Source organism: Muscardinus avellanarius (assembly GCF_963383645.1).
Source record: "Muscardinus avellanarius genome assembly, chromosome: 11".
Classification (NCBI taxonomy): Eukaryota; Metazoa; Chordata; class Mammalia; order Rodentia; family Gliridae; genus Muscardinus; species Muscardinus avellanarius.
Window position 1 is genome coordinate 41,482,619 of NC_137797.1, and position 19,097 is coordinate 41,501,715.

General features: G+C 36.5%; 1 protein-coding gene across 2 annotated transcripts in view; it reads right to left on the bottom strand.

The window, feature by feature from the left end:
* Nucleotides 1-19,097, bottom strand: part of OTOGL (otogelin like) — a gene marked incomplete at both ends in the record, with an annotated part of 138,688 nt that overhangs the window by 66,515 nt on the left and 53,076 nt on the right. For both annotated transcript variants that reach the window (XM_080706671.1, XM_080706670.1), the window contains 4 exons: nt 8,792-8,930; nt 9,668-9,775; nt 16,924-17,086; nt 18,118-18,170. In XM_080706671.1, coding sequence (XP_080562797.1) covers nt 8,792-8,930; nt 9,668-9,775; nt 16,924-17,086; nt 18,118-18,170 — 463 coding nt within the window. The remainder of the gene's footprint in view (nt 1-8,791; nt 8,931-9,667; nt 9,776-16,923; nt 17,087-18,117; nt 18,171-19,097) is intronic.

Genomic DNA, 19,097 nt, shown 5'->3' on the forward strand with positions numbered 1-19,097 from the left:
ATATCAGGAAACTGAGGATAAGAGGGATTGATTGTTCAAGGTTGTTTAGCTAAATAAGTGCAGACAGAATTCAAAATACTAATCAGTTATTTTTGTATACCACTAGTGAAGAAATTAGGAAGGGTCTAGCAATAGTTGAGGAAAAGATCCACTTTAGGCTATAGCAAGTTCTTAGTTTCAAATAACATTTTTTGGCCTCACACACTGTAATCTAAGCTCTGTTTAGACCCTTTATTTAGGCCACTCCCCATCCTATTGCTAAGAACATGCTCTCTAGCACCAGGGCTTCTTACTTTAGATCTCAGTTTCACAGATGGGCTTCTTCATAGGTTCCACAGACCCCAGACACTCATTATGAAAATTGCTGGTATGTGGATTCTTTCTTTATAATTGACAAATTTTAATTGCATATACTTATGGGAAAAAATGTAACATGATGATACATGCATACAATATGGAATAATTAAGTCAAGCTAAATAATTAGCATATCTATCACCTCATATACTTTTTTTTTTTTTTTAGGAAGAAAATCGGTGGTTTTTGTCAAATTTACAAAGGAAAATTTATCCCCCTGAAAGCTAAAAACAACTGCTCTAGGAGTCATTTCACTAACTTGTGGAAAGTGAGAACTTCATGAAAAGGAATGAAAGCAATATAACATTTTCCTTTGAAAAAAGTCCAATTTCCAAAAGCCCACAGACATTTCCTGAAGCTTTTACATTTTCATACTTAGGAAACATCTTTAAATATTTGGAAATTATATGGGTCTTTGTGTAAATTCTCTACCCTTGGGTATCCACCTTCCTGGCAATATGAACAGTAGATCAATATTTCTTAGTTTGGCCAAATTCATTCTGACTTATTAACAGTGCCTAGAGGAGAGGTTTTTAATGAATGGGGCTGATGGAGTAATTAACGTGCCTCTCTGTGATCCATTTTTTCCTTGATACATGCTGAGAGCTTTTGCTTCTTAAATAATCCTTTTGCAAAGCATTGTCTAAATTTTGAAAAACAGAATAATGAGGGTCATTAAGATGGTTACAGCATTGTACTACTCAAAAAAGGAACCAATGCCATACATTTATGCTTTTATGATGATTTTCAAAGAAGAAAAAATTATATAATTCATGCTGTTGCTTTGCTCTTCCTCTTCAAAAGAGTTATTTAGATGAAGGGACGAGAAAGCTGCTGAAAGGCTTTTTTATTGTCATTACATTCCCATTACTATTAATTAAATTGCCTCAATATTAGCTTTATTCTTTATGTTAAATCAGAAATGTCAAGAAATAATCTACTTTTATAGTCTGCCTTATAACATCATGTTATAGTGACAGTAACCCGAAACAATAGAAATGCCTAAGAGTCATGTTTCTAAATTTTCCATTTCTAATTTATTTCAAGTTAATATTAGGTTTGGAAATAATGCTGTAGAGTTGCTAGGCAACATATTAAGTCAGCATTACAAAGCTAGAGGGAAAAGGTCGATATCAATGTGCTACGTGGGCTCCTCAAAAACACTCGATTCTCTTTATTCTGAAAATGTCAATAGAAGATACTTTTTTAAGTGATTCCAAAACTTGAGCTGTCACCACTGCTCAACCTCTCGGTGTCATATATTATTGAACTCAGAATGTAAGTCTCTGCGCTCATCATAGCCCCCACCCCATTTAAGGGTAGCTATCCCACAGGAAATCCCTGCTGATACAGCAGCTAAAGATAAATAAATAAATAAATACAACAAAGTCTGTGTGTTCTAGATCTTATGAGATCCCAAGCACCTGAGAGTTTTGTGGAAGGGATAGATATGGAAACATGAAACCTGGGAAATATAGAGTCTTAAGAAACATGAGATGGGCATGGCAGTGCACGCTTGTAATCCAGTATTTGGGAGGCTGAGTATCCGGGTTTGTGGCCAGCCTCAGCTACTTAGTGAGGCCCCCCTCAACTTAGTGAGATCCTGTTTCAAAATTAAAGATAAAAAAATAGGTCTGGGGGTGTAACTTGGAGGTAGATACACTGGGTTCAAACTCCAATACCTCCAAAAACAAGAAAGAAAGAAAGAAAGAAAGAAAGAAAGAAAGAAAGAAAGAAAGAAAGAAAGAAAGAAAGAAAGAAAGAAAGAAAGAAAGAAAGAAAGAGAAAGAGAGAGAAAGAAAGAGAGAAAGAAAGAGAGAAAGAAAGAGGAAGGAAGGAAGGAAGGAAGGAAGGAAGGAAGGAAGGAAGGAAGGAAGAGGGGGAATGAGACATTAGAGGAGAGAAGAGTGGTCAGAGACAACGGAACCAAATAAGAAGAATTACATCAGAGAAGACAAGGCAAGAATTTAAAAAAAATTAAGATGAAAATATGAAAGATTTAAATGAATTTTGTGTTTAGTAATTGTTGGCTTTTACAGGTGTGATTCCACATGAATTTTGATTAGGCAAAGAATTCTGTGATCAAGTGAACATTAACTTTCCCTGACCAACCTAAGGTTCTAGTGAAGCAAGACCCACATCTGTTTTTCTCATCACTTCTCAGCATTGAGCCCTGAGCATAGAAAGTACATAAGTAAGAAATGTCTATGTGAACAAATGCTGCAAGGGATAGAAATTTGAGAAAAATAAAATTAGCAGGTTTTAGGAGGTTTAAGAAGACCAGTGGCTAGTTTATAATATCACCTGAAGAGAATGATGAAAAACCTCATCTAGAACAAATTATGGGACAAAACCTAGCTGTGATAGGGTTTGTCATAGATTCATGAAAGTATCATTTGGCTTGGAAAGCTGGAATAATATGCTTCCCATTTTTACTGAAGACATTCAGTGCCCACTTTCTTTGCATTTATGGCACAGGTTAAGATGCTGATTTTTTTTTTATTCTTGTTCTGTTTGGGGATATTTTTCCTTGTATCTTTTTTTCTCTTAAATCACATCTTACCTCGGGAAATAGAAAATCCAACATTTTCCTAACTTTTTTTCAGAGCACTTAAAAAATAATGTGCCACAATTTACAACAGCTAAATTACAGGAACCAACCTATGCACCCATAAACAGATGAATGGATAAATAAAATGTGATATATACACACAATGGAGTTTTACTCAGCCATATAAAGGAACATAATTATGTCATTTGTAGGAAAATGAATGGGACTTTAGAACATTATGCTAAGTGAGATCAGTCAGTCTCAGAAAGTTTTCTCTTATATATGGAAGCTAGAGGGGAAAAAACAGAAAGAAAAGAAAAGGGATTTCAGATAAATGAAGAGGCCAGTAGAATAGTGGGATGGGACTGGGGGAGAGAGACAGGAGGGGGAAAAGGAGGCTTGAGGAAGGAAACACCAAATAACGTTATGTTCATATATGAAGGTATAATTTCCAATCTCACCAACATGTACAGGGAGAAAGATAATGGGGTAGAAGGTAGAATCAATCAAACCAAGTGATAGATACATATATAAGTATCACATTATAAGGTGTAATTATAATGCATCAGTAAAATTATAAAAAGGAAGATTAAATAAAGTAAAATAGACTCAAATTCTCAACCTAGAAAATAATAATGTGCTATAGTCTATTTGCTATTTTTAGTAAAGAGAAAACTTTCCCCAAATAACAAAATATCAGAGAACCTGACTTTTTGAAGTCTAATAAGTATCTTTTCAACAGAGTTGTGGTAAACACTTTGTACCAGAACTTGGTCATATTTCAAAACCAAGAGATAAGAGCAGACAAAAGATGATTCATAGATAAGAGAAAGATAACATCTCTAAAAAATATGAGGTCAAGTAATGTTATGCTTTAAAATAAAATGGAATTTTTTTTGTGTGTGTGTGGTACTGGGGATGGAACCCAGGGGTCTTCTACCTCCCGGCTACACTCCCAGACCTATTTTATATTTTATTTGGAAACAGGGTCTCTTAAGGCAGCTGAGGCTGGCTTCGAACCTGTGCAATCCTCCTGTCTTAGCTTTCCAAGCAAGGGGATTACAAGCGTGTGCCACAACGCCCAGCTTGGAATATTATTTTTTAAAGTTCAATTAAAATAAAAGGGACATTTTTATTAATTAGATCACTAGGGCTCAATGAAATAAAAGATTATTTTCACTAAATGTAAAGGTGTTATAAAAAAACAAAGACAACACCTGGATTCTATAATCAGCAGAAAAAAGACAGAAACCTGGCTGAAAAAAGAAACAACAAAACTTGTGATTCACAGAGGTGACTCTTGACACTGAAACAGCATCAAATAACGAAGTGAGCTGACAGCCATGCTGCTTTCTCAAAGGAATTTGATTCCTCCAGAGGAAGGAAAGCGCTATTGTAGGTAGGAAGTCTTAGCAGATGGAGTAAATAGAAACAATACCTTACCAAAGAAAAAACTGAAGCAAAAAAAAAAAAAAAATCAAGCAAGGAGAAGTTTAACCTACCATAATCATATTTCAAGACAATGAAAGTTAGTTGCATTGGTTAATTACTGTTTTGTCTTTGGTTTGCAATAATAATGTTTCATGACCAAATAAAATGGTTTGAGGCTTATCCTGTATATTTTGGTCAATTTGTCTTGAAACATTTTCGGGGTCTGATTCTGGCTTTATTAATATTAGCAAAATTTCCCATGGAAATATAATAAAAATTGGTAGTATGATTGTTATTTATTAACAGTAAGTTTTTCCTTCAAGATATCAAATTCAGTAAAGGTTTAGTTCTGAAGTCTACTGTTTAGAAACAATGTTCCTTTTGAAAACAACATTATAGAAGAGCATTTTGCTTTGCTAAAAAATGACATGTACAATTCTAGAACTTGAATTTAGACTTTAGTGTTCTACACATCTTATTCTTACTAAGTCAACAGATCTTTGTCCAGATACTGAAATAGCAATACAAATTTTAACTCAAATATTAAAAAGATGTTTCCTGGGATGGGTTTTCTGATATACAATCAGCCAATGTTATCAAAATTTAAAATTGCGCATGGTGGCACATGCCTGTAGTCCTAGCATTTGGGAGGCTGGGACAGGAGTATCACATTTTGAGGATACCCTCAGCTACTACTTATGAGGACTTTTACAACTCAGTAAGACCCTGTTTCAAAATAAAGAATAAAAATAGGGCTGAGGGTATAGCTTGGAGGTAGAATGCCCACGGGTTCCATCCCCAGTACTGCAAAAATGAAAAAAAATTGAAACTGAACAAGATGTATTCATTTTTTTTTTATGGAACCCAGAAACATTCTGCTTCTGAGCTACAACCTAAGCCATTTTTATATTTTTAAATGGTCTCACTAAGTTGCTGAGGCTACCTTCAAACCCATGATCCTCTTTACTCAGCATCCCAAAAACTGAGATAACAAGTGTGTGCCACTGTGCCCAGAAAAATGCATTCATTTTAATACAAGGACATAGTGACAAATTAAGGTGAATATAGAAAATCAGATTGTGAATACTAAATGACAAACCCTAATGGATCTTGCCTGTGAAATGGACTGGAAATTTATGTTGGTAAATATTTGCCAATGAATATTGGTCAATTAATACTTTTATAAAAATTCTGCATCAAACACAGTACGTATTTTCATTTTGCCAGGAATCAGTGTTGAAACAAATACTCCACTTGAAACATTATCTGTATAATCACTTCTTGAAAATACTAGTGGCAAATACTATGCTTTCTCTGCTACAAAAAGGAAATAAAAGGTTAAGAAAAATCCAGGCAGGGAATACTAGTAAAGTAGTTACTAAGTTCACCAAACACCTATATGACTATAAAATGATACTTTCCACATATTGGAAATTTTTTGTAGAGAAGATTAATATGAGTAAGGTTTTAAATGTTCTTAGTAGATAGTTGTAAACGTTTTTTCTGCATACAAAATGAAAATAGGGTATGGTAGAATTCTTGTCTTACTGCTTAAAATGATGTCATAAAAATATCTGTAACAGTTATAATATATACAATGAAACATGTTATGTTTGACATCATATTGTCAAAGGAAACTTCCTTTTTCCTGAATGAGATTTAAAATTGACTGATCAGAAGAGATGAATTTCAAAAATAATTGGAATGAAGTTTAAGGGTCTCTCCTCTCTCTCTCCTAAACCCAATCCATTCTCACTATTCATAGTATGATTCAAAGACATAGAGCACCAGTTCTATCTAGTAATTTGTTAAAAAGACAGAATTCAAGACTCTATGGAAACGGAATCCATATTTTAACAATAACCTTAGGTCACATGCTGGCAAACTAAAGTTTAAGAAGCATTGCTCTTTACACTTCATGTGGAAAATATGTTTATATTTATCCCACACATTAGATTACTACAACTAGAAAAAAATTAAGTCTAAGCTTGTGGCCTCTACCCTTTCATTGAGACAGTTGAAGAAATCAAGTATTTTTTAGCATTATCCTTTAGCTATAACTGTGCTAGTGTCTGTGAGCAGCCCCCAAAGCAGTAAATGCATTGGGCTGACATATAATGATATATAATCTAGTTAAGCATGTATAAAATAATCAATATACCTAGACACTCAATTTTTACATGAGAACTACTAAAAAACAATAGGATATAAGGACAACACAGACCAATGTGAGCTGGAAACATCTCTTAGGGGGAGCAGAAGAAATCATGTACAGAGAATAACTTGAGAAAAGACCAAGGAAAGATGGAACTATACTGGAATCTAAACCTAGGAACACTCTACCACTGAGCCTTTTATATTATTATTCAGCCCTTTATACTATTCAGCCCATTATTATTATTATTATTATTATTATTATTATTATTATTATCATTATTATTATTATTATTATTTATTGTACTGGGGGTTGAACCAGGGCATTCTATCTTGGAACTACACCCCCAGGCTTATTTTCTAATTATTATTTATTTTGAAACAGGGTCTCACTAAGCTGTGGAGATCCTCACTAAATAGCTGAGGCTGACCAGGAACCTGCAATCCTCCTCTCTCAACCTCCTCAGTATTGGAATTACAAATATATGCCATTGCACCTGGCCCTTTTTATATTTATTTTGACATGAGATCTTACTAAGTAACCTAAATGGGCCTCCAACTTGTGATCTTACTTCCTCAGCCTACCAGGTAGCTGAGACTACAGGCATGAGACATTGCAACTGGCTGTCACTGTGGCTCTTAATAAGCCATGATTCTGACAGTATGAGTCTTAGAAACATTGACAGATTAAAAATATATGTACTATTTTAGGGACAAAGTTATTCAAAAAGAACCAAGCTATGGAGGGTTAGAGCTCTATGATGTCCATTTGGAATACATCAACCTATAGGTATGATTAAGATTATAGGAGGGATGAACATGCCCAACATTAAAAGGAAGGGGTGGAACCAAGAACAGACACCCAGTTCGGTCACATTCAAGGCACCTCAGCTCTTCCCAGCAGGGCGTCCCTCCCTGTGAAACGGTGATGGCTAAGAGTTGGTCTTTACCCTGAGAAGCCAGCTCTGCTGTCTAGAGTTGGGAAAATGCAAGAAGAAAGGGTGACAAAAAGAGGAAACTGAAGGAGATATTGAAGGACTCAAGAGCACACATCCAGAATGGTAAAAGCAGAAGGCACTTAAAGCCCTGGCAGAGGCACCTACAAAGATCAAGGGAAGTGAGAAATTGGTACAAAATCAATAGGAAACATTTTGAGAATGAAATATATTAGTGTATGTGTTCAAATCCCTAAATAGATAAGTATTTTTTCAAGTTTTTCAATTTATAATCGAAACTTCAGGAGATGAGATGATTCTAATGTAAAACTGCTTGCTAAAACAAGGCTTATTTAGAAAAGGCCAATAAATGTGCTCATAGAATATTACTGTGCTTTCCTTGGTGCCACAAATAACCCAAACAACATAAATACACTCAGAGCCCATAGGAAGCTACTTGCCATCCTCTAGAACTAGTACAAAATGCAAATAACACTCAACTTTCTTGACAGAGGCTGAAAGAACAGGATCACATGCAAACCTCTAATAAAGTAAAAGACACATCCAGAAAAAAAAATGTATTAATCACATGTTCATTTGCTGGAGGAAAAGATATTATTTTGTTTACCCTTGTGTGACTTCTTTCTAAAATTTACATTTTCATTTAGAGTTTTAATTCTGGGTTCAGTAATGTCTAATAAAACTTCTCATGCATTATATACATGAGAAACTTTAGGATGTTGTAAGTCATCTTCAGGCTGGAATTCACCAGACATAATCTAAATAGCATTTCTAGAATTAAGAATAATTTCTATTGTTATAGTAATAAAAGACATAATCCAAGGTCATATTTATATTCATCAAACCAAGCTAATAATAATAAAAATAGTTGATATTATTGAGCAATCTGTATTTTTTCAGGCACTATCTAAGCATTTTGCATATATTTATCTCATTTAATATTCAAAACTACCTTTGGAGCAAGGTACAATTATTATTTTTATTTTATCGACGAGAAAACAGAGGTATAGAGAGCTAAAGGACTAGTTTAGAGCTTACAAATACTTAAGAATGAGTTAAAGAAATTAGTTTAAAATTGCTATGATTTTATAGGTTTCATTAATGATATACGAATTGGATATGACACAGACCAGCTCGGCTTTTATGTTGTCTACTACTGTCTCCTAATGTTTGGTGTGTTCATCCGCTCCTACAGTCTTAGCTATACCTACAGGCTGATGCATTCCAAGTCAATGTGTTGTAGCTCTGGCCCTCAACTTCTAGGCTGTCTTTTTGACTCACATTTGTCTCTTTCTTCTTTACCATGATTTTATTCAAGTTCAAATAAAAATGACCGTGACCTACCTTTATCAAAAACACCTGGCAATCACTGATGTAGTCATATTCCAGTCCATCAAAAGAGTGGTAGTGTCGGTCCCCATAGATTGTACACACAGCTGGGCAGGGGTAGTATGTGCAATTGAACATTCCTCGTCGACACACACTATTAAAGCAGAACAGCAGTTGCCTTGCTCAGAAAGTTGGTTCTTATTAGGGCTTTTCAAGTGGCATAAAAATGGGAAGATTGGTATTCAAGAGCATTAACTGAACCAGAAACTCTTAGAAATATTGCCAATTCACTATAATAATACCCACTACATTGGAAAATTAGGCACATATTTAACACCGCATTTAAATATATAGTCAGACAGAAAAATCAAGCCTAGAAACTGTACCTGGGTTACAGAGAAAATGCATAGTGGAGTAAAAGTTGAACACAGGGTTTTAAGCATAGGTCTGCTAGCGATCAAAAGAAAAAATTGTCATCTCCTGCAGGTGTCAATTTAATACTTTGCTCATGAGCTTAGAATCACTGAATTTATAGAAAATTATATTTCAAGTTTTGTTTTATGGTGTTAGTTTAGCTTACTTCCAAACAGAAAGGTTTCCATTAAATATGGTCTTCTCTTTGGAACATGTAGTACTTATATGCTTAAGATGGTTTCCTATTGAATTCCAAATTGTCATATTTCACACTCTCCTTCTAAGTTGAATAGGTATACATAAAAACAATAGTTTGGTTCTCTCCCCCAGTGTATCTCTTCTCCAATTCCTTGATTTTTTTTTCTTTTCTTTTCTTTTTTTTTTTTGCTGGTCTGTGACACCAAGTAAATTCAGTAAGATAAATGAAAATAATATAATTGCTTAGGATTTTTTTGTGAGATAAGTGGCTCTCATTACCAGGTATAACAAGGTGTAGCAATCACTTCTCCTGAGAGATACTCCCAGTCCTTCCAGATACATGGACAGCTTTCAGGAACATAGCATTTCCCTTTGTGCTCTGCCATTCTTCCAAACAGAGAAGTAAAATTAGTATAAACTGCAAATTCAGCCCTTTAAAAATCAATAATCTTGTCTTTCATACTTACTACAGCCATCGAGGGCATATTCTATCTAACCAGAATTAGATCTAGTCTTTGCCCCCCCCCTTTTTTACACAGTTCCTTACATATCACAGAATTAAGTAAATTCCAGGCAAATTATTAGATGTGATATATTGACATTTTTGTTATTTACATATTATAATAAAAAAGAAAAATAAAACTAATTTTTTTTTTGCTGTACTAGAGATAGAACCCAGGGGCATAATACCTCAAAGCTACACCCCCAGCCCTATTACTTTTTATTCTTTATTTTGAAACAGGGTCTCACTGAGTTGCAAAGGGCCTCATTAAGTAGCTGAGGTTGTCTGTGAACCGTGATCCTCCTGTCTCAGCCTCCCAAATTCTGGGATTACAAGCGTGTGCCAACACGCCCAGCTCCTAAATTTTAATAAAGTGAGTTTTTCTGAAAAATAAAAGAGAAAGTAAGCTCTGTCTTCACTTTTTACTACTTAGGAAATTTTCTGAGATCTAACAGGTTTTTGATAAAATAGTAAATTATGAGAAAAAGATAAATTTTTCTATTATAGAATATAGAGAGTAATCAAAAGCTTCCTTCTGAGTGCTTAGGGTTAAAATCATGAGAGTTTTGTTTTTCTTTTATTATAATAACCATATATATATATATTTTTTTTTTCAGTACTGGAGATTGAACCCAGGGGTATTCTACCTCTGAGCTACACCCCCAGCCCTATCTTTTTCTTCTTCTTCTTCTTCTTCTTCTTCTTCTTCTTCTTCTTCTTCTTCTTCTTCTTCTCCTTCTCCTTCTCCTTCTCCTTCTCCTTCTTCTTCTTCTTCTTTTTTGCGGGTCTGGGGATGGCACTCGGGCATTTGACCTCCGAGTTACAACCCCTGCCCTATTTTTTATTCTTTTTTTTTTTCACTACTGGTGATAGAACCCAGGGTTATTCTATCTCTGAGCTACATCCGAGCCCTAAATTTTTTATTCTTTATTTTGAAACAAGAACTCACTCAGTTGCAGAGGGCCTAAGTAGCTGAGGCTGTTCATGAAAGGTGATCCTCCGGTTTCAGCCTCACAAATGCTGGGATTACAAGCGTGTGCCACCATTGAACCCAGGGGCATTCTACCTCCAAGCTACACCCCCAGCCCTATTTTTTATTCTTCATTTTGAAACAGGTTTTCACTAAGTTACAGAGGCCTCATTAAGTAGCTGAGGCTTGTATCAAACCTGAGATCCTCCTGTCTCAGCCTCCCAAGTACCGGGATTACAAGTATGCCCCACCACACTCGGTTCAAGGAAGGTTTTAGAAATCCCAGGATTCAGAGGGTGAAATTCAATATCAGAACCGGCCTCTACTGCACCCACACGAATGGGCAGGGGCTGGGGCACCCCCCTCCTCCAGGTCTGAGCCCCAGCTCTGCAGCCTCCTCTTGTCTGGGATGTGATCCTCTACTCTTCCCTCTGCCTAGCCGCCATCTCCTCCAGTTCTGATTTCTGCCTCAACTCTTGGTTTTCTCTGGGATTCTCTAGTCCTCTGACACTTATTTAGCCAATTTCCTATATTAAATTTTCTGTAACGGATGACCTGTTTTGGATTCTGTTCTCTTGGCTCCACCCAATTATGCATTGGTTACTTAACAATGTCCAATCCACGGCAACTGAAGGGAGATGCACATTATAATATGTTCAGTAGCTGAGGGTTTGTAGATAGGATAAAGAAATGTTTGTAGAGAGGATGAAGAAACATTTGGTCATGTCAGTCAGGACCTGAACAAAATATGGCTCTCCTGGGAGAAGGAGGCTTGTATTTCACTCAAGAGCTGCCTGCTCCCTTACTCTTCTGCCTTGTATTTATTTATTCAACCATTCTCTTTCTTTCTTTCTTTCTTTCTTTCTTTCTTTCTTTCTTTCTTTCTTTCTTTCTTTCTTTCTTTCTTTGCGGGTCTGGGGATAAAACCCAGAGGCATTTGACCTCTGAGCTACACCCCATGCCCTATTTTTTATTCTTTATTTTGAAACAGGGTCTCACTGAGTTGTGGAGGGCCTCACTAAGTAGCTGAGGCTGTCTGCACACCACAATCCTCCGGTCTCAGCCTCCCGAATGCTGGGATTACAAGTGTGAGCCACCACGCCCGGCTTCCTTTTATTTATTTATTTATTACTTTTATTTTTTGCGGTACTGAGTATTGAACCCAGGGGCACTCTACCTCCAAGCTATACCTCCAGGCCTAATTTTTATTCTTTATTTTAAAATAAGGTCTCAAAAAGTTATGGAAGACCTAAGTAGCTGAGGCTGGTCGCGGACCTGTGATCCTCCTGTCTCAGCCTCCTAAGTTCTAGTATTACAAGCATTCACCACCAAGCCTGACTTGTACTAAAGACTGAACCCAGGATCATTAGATCACTGAGCAACCCTTGCCCCCCAGCCCTATTTTATTTTCTGTGTCAAAGCAGGGTTGGGCTAAGTTGCTAAGGCTGGTCTCAAACCTGTGATCCTCCAGTCTCAGTTTCCCAATTACTGGGATTATAAGCATGTAACACCACACCCAGATTTCAAGCTTTCAAGTATTCTTTTTTTTTTTTACCAACATACTATTTTTAATGCTAGTTTACTTTAAAATACTAACTCCTTCCTAAACTATTACCCTATGGAATAGTATCTAAAGATATTGAGGAATATAAAATTAGAATATATACAAATTTTGTCTTAATTACAAATATTAATATAAGAGTATTAGAGAATAATTTAGTATGTCATCAAAACATTTTATTATATGAATATTAAATAAATACATATTTGTGATGTGCTTTAATACCTTTGATACAAACATTTTTTCAATATTCTTAAAATTCTTTTTCTAAGTACCTTTCATAAGTAATAATTTAAATTAATGATAGCCAATGAACATATAAGAATGAATAATAAACATAAGAGTTATATAAACATAATAATTTAAATATGTGGCATATCAGTAAATGTTAAATAATTTTTATTTAATATTTATGAAATTATTTATTTGAAATAAAATAATAAGATAAAGAGCTACTAAGATAAAATATATAGTATTTTCTCAATTTTATTTAAAGCATAATAATTCAATGTTATAGAAATTAACTTAGGGCAGGGAATGTAGCTCAGCATTTGCCTAGCGTGTATGAAACTCTGGGCTTGACCCCCAGCATCACAGAAAAAGAGCAATTAAGATAGAAGTCTGGAACCCTGAACTTCTGCTTTTTCTCTCAAATATAAACCATCACATACATAACTTGGTCTCTGCTTCCCCCTCACAGCTCTTCATACTCAGGACTGTGCTTTCCTACAGTTTACATGCTGCCCTCTAGACTTTGAACTTCACTCAGGGGGACTAGGAACATCTTATCAATGGTTATGTCTACATTTCTAGCACATAGAAAATAATCATTGAGTATAAGTGACTTTAAAAACAAAAGCTTACGCATTTAAGTGATGCATCATTTCACTGACTGTCTTGCTTTTAGACCACAGTGTCCTAGGTTCTATCTTTCATCTAAATTCTCTCTTGTTATGCCTGCTGGACTTTGTATCATTCTTCTTCCTAGAGAACCTTTCTGCAAATCATTTAAGTCTTAATTTAATGCAATCTTTTCAATGCAATCTTCAATGTCCCCAATCCCCTTGCAATCTCCCTATACTTAGAAATCTGCACAAATCTTTATAGGAGGATTCATCACAATAAACTAAGTACTTGATTAACTGTTTTATAGTGGTAATAAAGAAATCAATGACAAAACCAAGTATTTTTACTTCAGTGTGACTCAAACACTACGCAACCTCCTTTAAGGACATCAATAACTCATTTTATCCTAGTGGTCATGCCCTGAGGCAGATCCTGTTAGGATCTTATCTGTTCTTTAGTACTTTATCCCTTGTAGCTGAGCGGTGTGCCAAGCCTTAGATGTCTCATAAACTCTGTCTCGATTAATTGAAGCACAATCCCTAGATACCTAGTCAAAGTAGTGGTATGAAAAGTGATTATAGTGATGGCTAATAAAGTTTTATAAGTAATCAAAAACTGGAAGAAAAAAGAGGGGAACTATCAACCACTGTAAATTTACTGCTTTACATAGGTTTGGGGAGGGGAGTAGGTAATAAATATTTATTGGGCACCTATCATATAACTGGTGTGCTGCATATGCTCAACTGCTAATGAAGTAAATATTATGATAATCATTTTTTTTTTGGTGGTACTGGGGTTCTTGGGAGCCCTTCTACTTCCAGGCTACACTCCCAGACCTATTTTTTTTATTTTTGCAAACTATACTTTTTTTTATTTTTGCAAACGAGGTCTCTTAAGCCAGTGCGGCTGGCTTCGAACCTGCGCAATCCTCCTGTCTCTACCTCCCAAGCACAGGGATTACAAGTGTGCGCCACCACACCCGGCTTCATGATAACCATTTTAAAGACGCACTTGAACAAGGCATGGTAGCACATGCTCATAATCCCAGTACTTGGGAGGCTGAGACAGAAAAATCACAGGTTCATGGACAGCCTCAATTACTTAGTGAGGTCTTCTGCAACTCAGTGAGACCTTGATTCAAAATAAAGAATAAAAATAGGCTGGGGACATAGCATGGAAGTATAATGCCCCTAGGTTCCATCCCCAGTACAATAAATAAATAAATAAATAAATAAATAAATAAGTAAAAACTTGATAGTCCAAGTGGTACTTAACTTGTCCTGAGTTTCTTTAGCCAATGAGGATTTATATTTAAAACCAATTTTCTTTTCTTTTCTTTTCTTTTATTTATTTATTTTTTGCAGGTCTAGGGATAAAACCCAGGGGCATTTGACCTCTGAGCCACACCCCCTGCCCTATTTTTTATTCTTTATTTTGAAACAGGGTCTCAGTGAGTTGCAAAGGACCTCACTAAGTAGCTGAGGATCCTCTGGTGAACCGCGATCCTCTGGTCTCAGCCTCCCAAATGGTGGGATTACAAGCGTGCACCACCACATTCAGCTGAAACCAATTTTAACAGATTATTTTTGTTTGTTTTTAGTACTGTGGATTGAGGGACATTCTACCTCCAAGCTACACTTCCAGCTCTCTTTTATTTTTCTCTGTTTTGAAAGAGGGTCTTACTAGATTGCTGTAAGCCTAAGTTGCTGAGGCTGGTCTGGAACCTGCGATCCTCCTGTCTCAGCCTCCCAATTACTCAGTTACTGGGGTTACAGGCATGCACCACCCTGTCTGGATTATTGGACTCTTTCATCTCTACTACCTCCCATTTCTTCAGTCCACAGTGATTTATAAACTTGAGTTATGTGATCCTTTTATAGGCAATAAATTGCTTGCACTACCAGGAGCCTGGTGAAAACAAATGATGCTAGGCTATTGTCCCAAAATGAGCCAGATAAGGTCACATGGAAGACAAGGCAAGTCACACTGCCATAAACAACTTCAGACTAGAAGGTCCTGTTAACAAAATTATTTCCAAACCAATCTGAGGACTCTAGGTCAATTCCAACTCTACTTATTTCAATACAATCAGAGAAGATGTAAGAATTAAGTTTTGTACTGAGAGTCAACCAGTAAATAAATACAAAGTCAAGGGCAATAGTAAATAGATGTTTTTAAAAGTAATAATAGCATCATCAGGCATGATGGCACACTCCTATAAGCCCAGTACTTGGGAGGCTGAGGAAGGAGGATCAGAGGTTCAAAGACAGCATCAGGAACCTGGTGAGACCCTTAGGAACATAGTTGGCCTCTGTTTCAAAACACAAAAAGAAAAGGGCCTGGGAATGTATGTTGAAAGTATAAATCTCCCGGGTTCAATCCCCAGTAACACCAAAACAAAAAAAGTACTAGCATCAAACACAATATATGAAAAAATTATGATATGGCTTTAATAAGCCATGTATCCCTAAAATTAACAAGTCAAATCAAATAAATCAAGAAATATTGTAGGTTTTAAAGGTTTTAATCTGCTTACCATAATTTTCTTGTTTGTTTTACTAAAATGTCTTCCTTGCTCATCTGCCCTCTGGCCTAATTTCAGTCTCTATTTTCCCATGGGTGGGCACTTGTTATTTTGAGACAATTCTTTGCTCTGCCTCTTCTGTTCTTCCTTTGAAAAGAGACTAATACCAGTCCCCAGCTACTTGGCCCTTCAGCCTATTCCAGGTGGGACCATTTAGACAAATGTGATTCTCCTGGGGACTAAGCCACAAGACTTCTCTGTTCTGTGCTCCTGGCTTCTCTGAAGTGATCCCAGGAATCTCTTTGTGTGAACATGTCCATTGAGGAAGAAAGGACGACCTGTTTGCCTGAGATGGCCCTCTCTGTATGCACCACCTCTATTCATTCCCAGACAAGAGAGGGCTGGGGAGGACAGATTATGTGTGTGCCTGTAAGGAAGCTAATAGCCACTGGGTTCTGTTCACCTTTCATGTGTACCAGGCATTTCTGCAACTGAAGGAAATTTGTGAAGATAAGAGTAGACAGGCTTCATAAAATAGTGACTTATATTTATTGAGTACCCCCTCACACACACACACACATATACCACATCTCACAAAGCCTAACTAAGCCTTAAAAGGAATTTGTAAATCACTGAGCTAACTGGGATTTAAGCTGTGGTATGTCTGAAGCAGAGCTCCCACTCTTAGCCACTCTCCTTTGTAGCCTCATAAAATGTTTTCTGTAACATCTACAAAATAAAACAGTTACCAGTGCTATTAGAATTTAGTGCCAGTTTAATATCCACAAGTAACTGCACCAACCAAATCTAAAGAAGATACACATTTGAAGAATGTTTCAAATGAAGAGTGAATAATCACATCTCTTCTCCAAAATTACAGTTGAATTATTAGAGAAATTCCATCTTCATTCTGAAATAAGCTCTCTCCTCAGTTCCATGCATTACTTTAATAACATTGCACAAGGTAGCAGGAGCCTAGCAAAATAATTAAAATAATCTTCTAGCTACTAACCCAAATTTAACCACCAGTTAAAATAACAATTTTGGCTTATTTCTGCAAATAACGTTTTTTAAAAGATCTTGTGCTAAAGCAATCCTGAATGGTCTATGTTATCAGGAAGAAGAGACTTACCCGGGAGCACAAACACAGCCACTTATGCAGGGTGAGGACGGGGCACAAGTGAAGTTCATGGCCAGGTTTGCACATGTCGTCTCACAATTTACACCACCAGCTGGTAATTCAGGATCGGGAAACCTGCAGTCGAAATATTCCTTCCCTTCTGGGCAGACGTGAACTTCAGAGATAAAGCACAAAGGAAATGCCCTCAATTTCAATTTGCATCAGAGATAAATAATCAGATAGGTAAGCATTTGTCATCAACACAAAATTCACCACAGACTGTCTTGTCAGTGATGATGAGATGAGGCGCTTATTCTGTGGTTTTAAGTTGATGAGCTTGCAAACATTCCCTAGGCAGCTTCACCCTAGTCAGGAAAGCTTCCAAAGCTTATGTTGAGTTAGAAAACCATAGATGCTTTCCATCAGAAAATAACTACGTAATCAATATATAATATAGTATATAGTGGACATACTATATATGACATAGTAAATAGTAGATATACTGTGTTATATAGTATATACATATGCTACACACCATACAGTATATAATTAGTATATAGTATTAGTATCTGAGGTCAAGAAACAATATTCTGATTAACTAAAATATATATTATAAATTTTAGGACTAATATTACAGTATATATTTAAACTTTTACAGTGCCACAACAAACACAGGATACTTGTAGATCTTTCTTTACTTCTGAGTTATTATTTCATCAGTCCTCACTGTACTGCAGAAATACATAAGCAGATATAACTACAGGCTCAACAGGGGCTAATCTATTTTTCCCCAAAGCTTTTGAAAATCCCTGGCTGGCTCTATGCACATTAAAATCTGAGTAGTGCTGGTCAACAATGGAATTCTCCAATTTCTCACCCACCATTTGATTACAACAGGTCTCTGGATAATATCCCTAAAGCCCTCAGGGCACCTGAGGTGGCCCTGGGCAGGTAGAATATAGGCCCTGGTCCTGAGCTGATTAGTCTGGGCAGCCTTACCTTCTCATCCCAAACTGTCCTACAAATATGCTAATTCACAGTGTATGAAGGTTAGGAAGTTCTGGAGCACTGTTAAGGAAACACCCTCACAGGTACATCCAGGCAATGGCATAGAGGGCTATGACAGCATAATGATTTTGCCAGACTCAGGGCAGCATTAGAGCCAAATTCTCCCAAGGAAAACATTTGCACTGATCTGGAACTCACCAGCAGAGGGCGTTGCTGATTCATCACATTGCACAGTCCCATTTGAACATTGGCTATAAGTAAAGAAATAGTTAATTTATGAACCCAAACCTTGGTGGAGGGGGAGGTGTTTTGTTGTTTGTTTGTTTGTTTCTGGCTTTGAACAAAAATGTAATATGAAAGGATTGGGTACAAATACAAAGGTTATTTCCCTCATGTCTGTTACAAATAAGTTATTGCCCTTAGGTAGGTCCTATTTGAAAACAGTTATCGGTTAACATGTTTTGCTCCAAAAGATATAGGTGCTGTGAGAGGCATGGGAATACAGAGGCCCAGACAAATAATCTTGACACAAGTGCTCATATTCTGCTAGGAGAGGAAAATATACAATTAATAATTAGTGCAATGTGACACATGCAACATAGAAATATGTTTAAGAGAAGGAGTCAAACAAAAAATTTTTTTAATTTTAAATCTGTTATCAATGACATCGGAGTGGTAAAGATGGTAAAACCAGAATGGTTTTGAAGAATGGTTGGAGATGGTAAAATGGGTAGGGTAGGAAGGCTCCAACCCTCAGTGGAAACATGTAAACCATAAGATGAGGACAGCTAAAGAGGCAGATTTTATCCCTGTGTTCAGCCACTGAAGACCTGAAACAGAGGAGTGACATGGTTGTCTTGATTTTTAGGAAAGTCATCCTGGCAGCAGTGTTGAAGATAGAGTCACATCATTCCCACAAATTGGTTCTCAAGTCAGGGCATAAGGCAAAAATGTACAGGAAAAATTAACCTTGAAACTCCTGTAAGAAGATGGATAGTCAGATCTGCCATGGTTTGAATATGATTTTTTCCTCACCAAAACTCATGTTGAGGCTCATTCTCCAGTGTAGAGACGTGGGGAGATAGGGTTTAAAGAGCCAGGGCCAAAAGGCAGGTGATTCCTCCATCAGAGGGGCACCACCCTGGGGAAGGGATTGGTGCTAAGTGAGTTTTCACTCT